Genomic DNA, 11614 nt, shown 5'->3' on the forward strand with positions numbered 1-11614 from the left:
AATTTGCTTCTCTAATCAGAAGCCTGATGTAGTAAGAAACTGAGTTCTTAGACATTGGTAGAGAAGGCTTCTTGATAGCACACCATAAGGCTTCTGATTGTCCTCGTAATGGTTTTGACCTTCTTAAATAGTACTTAAGAGCTCTAACAGGGCAAAGTACTCTCTCTAGTTCGTTCCCCACCATGTTGGACAGGCTTGGGATCTCGAACGACTTAGGGCAAGGACGGGAAGGAAGCTCGTTTTAGCCAAAAAAACCGAGCCGCAAGGAACATGTAGCCGTTTCAGATGTGAAACCTATGTTCCTGCTGAAGGCGTGGATCTCACTTACTCTTTTACCTGTTGCTAAGCACACGAGGAAAAGAGTTTTTTAATGTGAGGTCCTTAAAAGAGGCTGATTGGAGCGGTTCAAATCCTGATGACATTAGGAACCTTAGGACCACGTCTAGATTCCAGCCTGGAGTGGACAACCGACGTTCCTTTGAGGTCTCAAAAGACCTAAGAGGTCCTGTAGATCTTTGTTGGAGGAAAGATCCAAGCCTCTGTGGCGGAAAACCGCTGCCAACAAACTTCTGTAACCCTTGATCGTAGGAGCTGATAGGGAGCTTACGTTCCTTAGATGTAACAGGAAGTCAGCAATCTGGGTTACATTGGTACTGGTTGAGGAAAACTGCATTGGCCTTGCACCAGCTTCGGAAGACTTCCCATAAAGACTGATAGACTCTGAGAGTGGATGTCGTCCTTGCTCTGGCAATCGCTCTGGCTGCCTCCTTCGAAAAGCCTCTAGCTCTTGAGAGTCTTTCGATAGTCTGAAGACAGTCAGACGAAGAGCGTGGAGGTGGGAGTACCTTCTTTACGTGAGGTTGACGCAGAAGGTCCACTCTAGGAGGAAGAGTCCTGGGAACGTCGACCAGCCATTGCAGTACCTCAGTGAAACATTCTCTCGCGGGCCAGAGGGGAGCAACCAACGTCAGCCGTGTGAGAGGCGAACTTCTGAAGTACCCTGTTGACAATCTTGAACGGCGGGAATGCATACAGGTTGAGATGGGACCAATCCAGCAGAAAGGCATCCACGCGAACTGCTGCTGGGTCTGGAATCGGAGAACAATACAAGAGGAGCCTCTTGGTCGTCGAGGTAGCGAATAGATCTATGGTTGGCTGATCCCACAGGGCCCAAAGTCTGCTGCAAACATTCTTGTGAAGGGTCCACTCTGTGGGGAAGACCTGACCCTTCCGGCTGAGGCGATCTGCCATGACATTCATATCGCCCTGAATGAGCCTCGTTACCAGCGTGAGCTTTCGATCTTTTGACCAAATGAGGAGGTCCCTTGCGATCTCGAACAACTTCCTCGAATGAGTCCCTCCCTGCTTGGAGATGTAAGCCAAGGCTGTGGTGTAGTCGGAGTTCACCTCCACCACCTTGTTAAGCTGGAGGGACTTGAAGTTTATCAAGGCCAAATGAACTGCCAACAACTCCTTGCAATAGATGTGAAGTGTCCTTTGCTCCTGATTCCATGTTCCCGAGCATTCCTGTCCGTCCAGTGTCGCACCCCAGCCCGTGTCCGATGCGTCCGAGAAGAGACGGTGGTCGGAGGACTGAACAGCCAATGGTAGACCTTCCTTGAGAAGAATGCTGTTCTTCCACCACGTTAGAGTAGACCTCATCTCTTCGGAAACAGGAACTGAACCCGTCTCTAGCGTCATGTCCTTTATCCAGTGAGCAGCTAGATGATACTGAAGGGGGCGGAGGTGGAGTCTCCCTAACTCGATGAACAGGGCCAGCGATGAAAGTGTCCCTGTTAGACTCATCCACTGCCTGACTAAGCATCGGTTCCTTCTCAGCATGCTCTGGATGCATTCTAGGGCTTGGAAGATCCTTGGGGCCGACGGACAAGTCCGAAAAGCTCGACTCTGAAGATCCATACCCAAGGAGACAATGGTCTGGGATGGAACGAGCTGAGACTCCTCAAAATTGACCAGGAGGCCCAGTTCCTTGGTCAGATCCATAGTCCATTTGAAAATCTCCAGACAGCGACGACTTGAGGGAGCTCTTAAAAGCCAGTCGTCTGACGGAGCCGGACACAAGATCATGATACTGCTGCACAGTCTGTAAACTGTCAATCATGGGCAAGCGAGGAAGTACAGTGACAACCCGAATCTGTCTAGACTGTCCGGGTCGTACAGACAACTCCTTAACGGGTTGCTGAGGTTGCCCACTGCGTCACAACAAGTCCCTTCTGTTGGTTGTTGAACGTCTTCCCCGTGACACATTGACTCCGTAAACAAAAAATCCTCTAACAAGGACTAAGCTTGGACTGCATGTCATGCAACACAGCTCAAGGTCTATGGGAGCAGGTGTGGTAACAGACGGGATTAGCGGCTGAAGTGTAACCATTACCTTCCCTGTAAGCATGTTATGCTTAAATAAAAGTCCATAAGAGGTTATGCAGCTAAAGGCTCCCTCCAAATGACAGAGTCCTCAAGGGAATATCAGAAGGAGGGAGAAAAGAACTTTCTCATCTACAGGGACCTTATCCTAGAAAAGCTAAGTTCTCTGAGTGAGGGTTCACTGGTGCAAAGCAGCAGACTAGAAGGCAACGTTATGAAACTGCTTGACAGTCTAGTGAGTTGGCAACAACCCAAGATGTGTTGAGAAGCATGCGGTAAGGTATGCAGAGCATGATGTATGCAGAGTATGCTGTATGCAGAGCATGCTGAATGCAGAGCATGCTGTATGCAGAGCATGTTGTATGCAGAGCATGCTGAATGCAGAGCATGCTGAATGCTGAGCATGTAGGAAGTAGAGCCTGCTGTAAGCAGAGCCTGCTGAAAGGAAAGCAGAGCGTGTGCATGGCGTTTAACATTTCTCAGAAATTCCATGACCAGTGCTAGAGTGCTTAATGCATGCTTGCATGGGGTTGAACCATGGTATGCTGAACAGCAGAGTCAGAACGAGCTGGAACAACAACAGAGGTTTCCTCAACTTGAGGGAAAACCTGAGGTTCAGACTGCATAGGCTGAACAACAGACGGAGCAGAAGGCAGGTGCAAGGGTGAAGGAGGTTGACTCCTAGCAAGAGTTGCACCCAAGGATTGTACCAGCTAAGCGGAGGACGGAGGCGGAGTAGTCCGTTCCTGTTCCTGAGAGATGAGTGGAGCATGAGAAGGTTGAGGCTGCGCAGAACAAGGTAAAGTTCTAGCAAGCTGAGGCTCCTGAGGCGCAAGTGCATGGTGTAGATGAGCTTGCCTAGATGAGGGTTGAACTCGGTGCAGCGCTGGTTGAGCAGACAGACTCACGGAGGGGAGAGGTTGTTGTACCCCAACCGAGAGTTGCACCACTGGAGGAGCAGCAAGGGGAGGAGGAGGAAGAGTGTAACTCTCCTGATCCCAAAGCAAGGGTTGCCTTAAAGAAGGCTGAGGCTGAACAACACTGTGAACAGCAAACTCCGAAAGTGGTTCAACATCGTACGCCTGGCAGATGGAGCTGCGACTGGGTGCAGCGAGTGCAGGCGGGTGCAGCACAGGCTGAACGGGTGCAGGAGGTTGGTGCACCACCGGTGCAGGCGGGTGCAGCATAGGCTGAACGGGTGCAGGAGGTTGGTGCACCACCGGTGCAGGCGGGTGCAGCACAGGCTGAACGGGTGCAGGAGGTTGGTGCACCACCGGTGCAGGCGGGTGCAGCACAGGCTGAACGGGTGCAGGAGGTTGGTGCACCACAGGTGCAGGAGGTGCAACACTCTCAGCACGACACTCACGCATCAAGTCCGAAAGCTGTGCTTGCATGGACTGTAGTAGAGTCCACAACATCGTACGCCTGGCAGATGGTGTTGCGACTGGGTGCAGCGAGTGCAGGCGGGTGCAGCACAGGCTGAACGGGTGCAGCCGGGTTGTTGAACTTTACTTCGTACGTCTGGCATAGGTCTGGACTTTACGTTTAAGAGGTCTGAGACCTGAGACCAGCGTAACTCTGCCTTTATTTTCTCCTCTAAATCTCTTCTGCAGACGAGCAAAAAAAGGGCTCAATCGTCTGCGGGTGGGAGTGACGGTCTCGGTAAGACACGCCCACAACCACCGAGGATACTTCTGTGCGCCGATCAAGGCCTGCCGAACCCTTATGCCCTTCGACATTGCTTCTCCCCTGGGCTTGGGAGCTTGCAAGAGGTCCCGGACTGGGAGGACGACTGGCGCGCACAAAAGTACCCTCACGCATAACACTGACATACTTTGCGCTAATCACTTATCACTTTGATTTCTGTTTGCACTTATTTCACTGAACTCGAAACTTTAAGTGGTTTGTACCTGAAACACGCAATTCTATCCTTCTCAAAAGTTAGTAATTGCGAAAACAGAATTACAATGTAACAGAAAAATCTAATGAAAGAAAATTCAGTGGCTGGAAAGAGACTAAACACTAGATCACTCTAGAAACGTTTAGTTTCTTCCCCTAAAGAGACTAGGGATAAGAGCAAAACGATAACGACGTTACTCGTACGCCTGGCAGGTTTGAGGGAAACGTTTATCCTCTTTCTCCCTCCGTCTCTATCTCTCTCTCTCTCTCTCTCTTGACTTAGAACCTGAGAGAAGAGCCCAAACATATATATCGTTAAAACATATTATTGTTAAAGGAAAAAACTGAAATATTTCCCAAAAAGAAAAGTTCCTTATTAGGATCAAAACCATTAAGTTAAGAAAGAATGAACAAAACGCTAGACACGGTTACTCTTACTGCAATGTGAAACCGTGAACATTCTTTCTCTATCGTAACGATAGAGTGCAAGTTGAAACGTTCTGAACGTCAACAACTGCCGAGACAAACAAAACGTTAGTTCAACTTTGAAAAAGTACGAGACTATCAAAGAAATTCTTTCAAAGACCTTAAAATAGCATAATATGTTAACAGGTAAAACCGAAATGACGGGCTCACGATAATTAACTTCGGTACCAAGAAAAGACCGCCTACTATTAGGAAGGTCGAATATAAACAAATATAAAAATTAATTTTAATAAGTTTATAATAAAAGGAAGTTAATCGAAGAGGCCTATAAGAGGCGGAGAGATATAAAATAAATCTATAACTTTTGTTAAGCAAAATTAAGAAAAAGAGTCTATACTCTCTTAGACACCAACACTTCCGTCTAAGGGAAGGGTCGGCCATTGAAAGGTGAACGAGAGTTCATACTCTCTTCGTCACCAAAAATAATCAAATTAATTCCAAAAGCTAACTAAGCTAAAATAGAAGTTTCCAGTAAAGCGACAGCCGAAATCAAAGAGAAATACTTCACCAAAGTCGTGAAAATACTCCAAGAACATAAGCGTATCCCAGAACGTCTTGTCAGAAGCACGACAGAGGAATAATTGAGGAGGTGTCAACAAGAAGTACTTGAGTACCTGGCCACAGGTGGCGCTGGTAAGAACACCCCCTTCTAGTATTGTGATAGCTGGCGTATCCCTCCATAGAATTCTGTCGGGCAACAGAGTTGACAGCTACATGATTATCGGGTAAGTTTAATATTGAAAAATTTCAATTTATGGGATTAGACATGAAAGTTCTCGCTATATCTTGCAAATGGTCTAATTTTATTCCTATCTGATCTAGGTTAATCTATCCTCTTTAACATTAATCTATACCATTTTCCTATGATTTACTAGGCCTTCCTACTACTGTAGTCTTCATCTTGATCCTTATATTTTAACATTTTCAGAATAAGTTTTTCCCATTCCTTCTAGTTTAGTGTTTAAATAATCTTTAATATTTGAGGTTTATTTTCAAGGCATAAGACACCAATCTTGTTTACTTTCCAGAGTCAAGGTAATCTTACACTCCAGCTATTGAATTTTAACATTTTGTAATCTACTTTGAAAATTATTTTATAAATTGTTTTTCCATCGCAATCCAACTTCAACAGAATTACCTTCTGTTGAAGTTGGTCATCATCAGACGGATGAAGATAGGCCAATGTAGTTACTGCCTGTGTCCAATGTGCAAGGATATTTCCATGAATTATCGCATTGGATCCTTCTCTGTTTACAGCTCATTTTCCATTATCCTACACATATTCTGAATAGTCTGGCCTATCTATGCATTCCCCTCCTTTCCTCATACACCGGACAACACTAAGGTAACCAAATAATGATCTTCACTCAAGCAGTTGCCTACTGTACTGTAATTGTTCAGTGGCTACTTTCCACTTGATGAAGGTAGCATGAAGTCTTTAGCTAAGGTAAGCAGCTCTTCTAGGAGGACATTCCAAAATCAAACCGTTGTTCTCTAGTCTTGGGTAGTGATGTAGCCTCTGGACCATGGTCTTTCACTATCTAAGGTTAGAATTGCTCTTTCTTGAGGGTACACTCAGGCACGCTATTCTATCCGTTTCCTTTCTCCACTGGGCTATTTTCCCTGTTGGAGCCCTTGGGATTATAGCATCATGCTACTAATAATAATAATCTGAAAATTTCCCTTGCTCTCTTTTGTAAACACACAACAATTGATAGTTTTTTTCAAAACCTGTTTTCTGTATGAATCCAACTGAGCTTAAGATCAAAACTACAAAAAACTATAGCACAAATTGACAGACCACAATGAAATATCTAGTCACCATAATTATGAAATGATAAATTATCTAGTAAGAACAAGAGTTCTTAAGATTCTTACCTGAAAATCCCATGTCGCCCATGACGTATCGTTTCCTCGTCTTGACGGAGGACATTTGTTCAAAGAGATATTCCCCAACGATGAAACCAATAGAAGCCATGAATGCAATAACCGAGATGCCGACACCATAGTTGCAGGCATTACTGTCTCCATTATAAAGGCATGTTTCCTTCCCCGTGGCATCTTTTGTCCACCCTTGCGAGGAAATGCATCCAAACACAATGATGGAGAAAAACTGAAAAAAGAAAAGAGAAAGATTTAAAGTTTATTTCACCCACAAGACCTTTCAAGACCATACAGTAATTTATACAGTTCTAGGCATTTCTGTGTAAATATTCTATGACATACTGTACAGGACTATTTAATTCAAAAGGACAGATAATGCTCAAAGAGAAATTTCCAACAAAATTAAAGATATCTTTGAAGGCTAAAAACTAAAACTCTAAAAAGATATGGCAATTATAAACAAGAAAAAAATATAGAGAAATCAAGGACGAATAAAGTTACGTACCATGTCGCCCGTCTAAACCCATTGGCAACCTGACCTAATGCAACATATGCAATAACATCACCAACAAGGACGACACAAATGTAACATCGGATTTGTGCCCCATTAACTGCCCATTAGTTCCCCATGCGTAAATCCCAGTCAATTCAATAGAGTACACAGAAGAAAAAGAAGGAAAAAAACTAGGATGCTTCAGGTAACAGAATAGCAAAATCTTTCAAGAAAGCTGCCTCCATTATTTGTTGGCAGTAGCAAGCAAGAGAAAAACGTGTGCGTAGATTACGAAAATTACCAGTTAGAAGGTCTGCACCTGTTACAGAACACCCCCTCACATTCTCGATTAGAATTACATGTGAATCATCCACCAATGCACAGTACATCACTCAAGTGTCTGGGTCATATTCTGATGAACTATATCCAAAGGTAGGCCACTTTTAAGTGTAAATGCATGTGGATGAACTCTTATAACCATTGTACATTTTGTAGATACAATTCTGGCAGTCAAAAATACCCCTCCAGAATTGATAGGTAAAAAAAAATCATAATGCCAATTGCAAACAAAAGTACTTGTGGATTACCCAGACTTACAGTACAGTACCTCTTCTTCATACCTACACTGTCACGATCATCATTTCCTTAACTGTCGTGTAGAAAAACTCATTACCTGTACAAGCAGTTATTCTATCAAAAACTTTGGAAAAAAAAAAAATGACTATACATTAAATTAGATAAATTAACTAGACTATTAGAAGTTTTATCATCATCTCATGAAAAGAAAGGAAAATATAAAAGTCTTAGAGGAATTAGTTCATATAAATGCATTTTAGGAAAAACAAAGCCATGATACATATGGTAGTTCTGAACTTTTCCGTCTCGGGTCGAGACAGAGGTCGCACCCCTGAAATGATACATTTCCCATCAGTCTTCAAACAGAAAACTACCAATTAAGCAGTGAACATCTGAAGACGGGTAAAAACTATACCATACAGGGTAAGCAGAATCCTTTCAGTCCATGCATCAATGAGCCTCATAGAAAAGCATGTTGAAAAAAATCATTCCAAGAGGATTTATAGTGAGAAAAATAACGGCAAAGGTTATCATCATCTTTGCCATGGCAATGTTGCTCCTGAGGTCTTGGTTGGCCTACTATGACTTTGCTTCAAACAGCATTTTTCATCTCAACATTCAGAAACGGCTAAGGATTTGGGCAGCGTCGAGAAAGTGACAACCCTATGTCAGTAAAAGTGATAACTTACGATCCACCATTTCCTTCATCTCATCCTTCAACAGCCATTCAGGTTTTACACGAGCCATCACCTCAAAAAGTGCTGAAAACCACAGTAAAAGTTTTCTTTTAACATAAGTCAATGCCATTTTTCACAACATGCAATACAAGGCGGTGCATATGAGAATCAGTTTTTTTTTCATTTATTCAAGGAAATACAGCTGCTATAAAATAATAAAACTACAAAATCAGTAATTAAGAATAAATTAGTTTAGATTACAAAATGAAAGTTTTAAGATACCCATACATATTCACAAAAAATAAAAGCTGCACCATCAAACATTTCCAATTCTACAGCACAGCAAATTTCAAGTCGCAAAAATAGCATTTCAGAGCAAGTTTAGTTTCCCCCCAACCTCACAATATAACTATCTTTGCTATGTAAACCATTTACCCACAGTTCAAACAGAGCCAGTTCAAGGGGGGGGGAGAATAACACTGGAACCAAGTAACCTCATCTTATAAAATGACAGTCTTTCAAGAAATACTCATAAATTGACAAGTTCCAAATTAATGTAATAGCACACACCAGAACTTGGTGAAAATATATTAACCCTATTACCCCCAGGCTCTTTGGAAATTTCCAACCCTTAACCCCCAAGGGGTTATTTTTTTCCCAGCACATTTTGCAGTATATTTTTTTTAAATTGCTCTAACAGCCTTAATTTTTGTCATAAAGAGGTCAGGTTGGTCTCATTCTCTTGGAAAATGCCTGAATTTTTTCAAAAAATTATCAAAAATATGAAAAAAACATTTTTATAGCATTTTTTTGCAAGTACGTACCGGTACGTCCATGGGGGTAAAGGGATGGGTTTTGTGAAACGTACCAGTATGTCCTTTGGGGGTAAAAGGGTTAAGTCTATTGTCATTATAAAAGTGAATCACTTTAAACTAGGGTACCTGTCACTTTTTTATTGTGTACAGTAATATGTAAATCAAGCTTTTAAAGTAGAAAAAAATGCCCTTTGATATAAAAACATGGTGAGGTATGACAGAGAATAGGTGCTATAAATGCACAGTAATACCCTGTTCTATGTTGTTCATTGGTTCCAGGAGACTCGACGTAAATAATTTTTTATGTAGGTCGGATTTTCACTAATAAAGTGCCAAATGATTCCTATACGCATACTGGACAGAAAATGTACTTCTAGGTATTATTAAATAAAAAACAGATACCTACATTAAAAAGCTTTCATGTGAAGTATAGTACGCTATAGTACAGAATTTAACCCTTTCTCCCCCAAAGGACGTACCGGTACGTTCTTGCAAAACACTGTTATATACATGTTTTTGATAACTTTATGAGAAACTTCAGGCATTTTCCAAAAGAATGAGACCAACCTGACCTCTCTACGACAAAAATTAAGGCTGTTAGAGCAATTTGAAAAAAATATATAGCAAAATGTGCTCGAAATTTAACCTTATGGCGGGGGTAAAAGGGTTAATCATCAATTTATGACTAAGAAACCGATGTAAGTAGGGAAAAACGAAAGAAATCAAATATAAACAAACCAAAACCCAACTAGAATCATAAATTTCAGATATTGTATCAAAAGTTCATAATAAAATATATACTGTAATAAAACAATTTAACGCAGTAAGCAAGATGACATTTGCAATATGGAACAGGATTATTTGTTGACTTTTGCAGCTGAAAATTGTTGGTATGCGAGTTAAGTTAAGCCTACCCTAGGCAGAGTTGAGAACTTTCTGTACTGCAACATAGATTTCCCTTTTAGTATATAACACTTGAGGATGAGCGACGTAATGTCAGAACCGACTCGAGTCGTACAGACTTAAAGAGGGGGGTTACCAACAATAGTGCAGTCAAGACAATACACTATGTATATCACTTTACATTGAGGGACCAAGGAATGGTTACACAATACACGTGACTAGCGTCGCTAATTAAACCTTTTGATGGATTCAAAGAGCCACTGAATCTGGGCCATGTAAATGACAAGGTCTGGCACAAATGACTGTTACAGTTATCACGCATGACAATGTGAACACTGTTAAAGGTGATCGGAAAACTTGAAATAAGCAATGTGAACACTTACGGAAAACTTAAAATACGCAATTTGAACACTTGAGTGATTGGGAAACTTAAAGCACCTTAGTCTATGTGAACAGTGCTAAAGTGTATCTGAAAACTTAAAGTATGTAATGTGAACACTTAAAGTGATCAGAAAACTTAAAAGTACTTGATGTGAACACTGTTAAAAGTGATTGGAAAACTTAAAAGTACGTAATGTGAACAGTGCTAAAGGGTATCCGAAAACGTAAAGTATGTAAACACTTAAAAGTGATTGGAAAACTTAAAAGTACATAATATGAACGCTGCTAAAGGGTATCCAAAAACTTAAAGTACGTAATGTGAAAATTTAAAGGTGATCAGAAAACTCAAAGTACGTAATGTGAACACTTAAGTGATCGGAAAAATTAAAGCACGTAATGTGAATAAAAGCAATTGGAAAACTTAATGTGAATTGGAAAACGTACATAATCTAAAGTCAAATGTCCAGATAAAAATTAAATTTCAATAATTTTATGGAGTGCTTTACAAATAAGGCCAACCGGTGCAATTTCAGAATGCGTACAGTTGCAAGTTCAATCGATAATAATACCAAGACGTAATAAGACGCCAAAATCACAGGGATGCCTTTCATGCTCTTGTCCTCAAGTCTTACACAGTACATACAGTAGGTGAATAAGAAAAAGAAAGACTAAGTGATTATACTGTATCAAAGATTGAATAAAATTTAAATAACAAAACTGGTTATGAGAGAAATTTACTGTATAGCCCAAATCACTACCAAACTATCACATACCTCAACATCTAACTTATCCTAAGAAATAATGATGGTCATTGATATTTCAATATTACATTCCTATATTTCCTATATCAGGGAATGAGTACAGTATAGTATCACACGAATCTCTTTATCACCTATATCCCAGGTGCGAAACGGGGACCTGGCACATAGAATTGAACATGTAATAAAAGTTAATTCACCCTAAATCAATAACACCGGTCATGACATATGGGTAAAAGTTATAATCAGTAGACCCTTTTCATCCAATTTTAGCTCTTAGTATTCGAGTGTCTTTACAAGAATGAAAGATACAAAAAAATAAGTTTCAAAAGAAGGATGAATTTACTGATATCTACA

At 41.3% G+C, this 11614-nt stretch overlaps 2 protein-coding genes across 5 annotated transcripts in view; one reads left to right on the forward strand and one right to left on the reverse strand.

Moving 5' to 3' along the window:
• LOC137648808 (pyridoxal phosphate homeostasis protein) overlaps positions 1-11614 on the forward strand; it is a 392086-nt gene that overhangs the window by 51085 nt on the left and 329387 nt on the right. The gene's annotated exons all lie outside the window — the stretch shown is intronic.
• The window catches only part of Syngr (synaptogyrin), a 32311-nt gene that overhangs the window by 15622 nt on the left and 5075 nt on the right, over positions 1-11614 (reverse strand). For all 3 annotated transcript variants that reach the window (XM_068381960.1, XM_068381961.1, XM_068381959.1), the window contains exon 2: positions 6649-6883. In XM_068381960.1, the coding sequence (XP_068238061.1) occupies positions 6649-6883 (235 nt within the window). The remainder of the gene's footprint in view (positions 1-6648; positions 6884-11614) is intronic.

The sequence above is a fragment of the Palaemon carinicauda genome, chromosome 10, assembly GCF_036898095.1.
Source record: "Palaemon carinicauda isolate YSFRI2023 chromosome 10, ASM3689809v2, whole genome shotgun sequence".
Classification (NCBI taxonomy): Eukaryota; Metazoa; Arthropoda; class Malacostraca; order Decapoda; family Palaemonidae; genus Palaemon; species Palaemon carinicauda.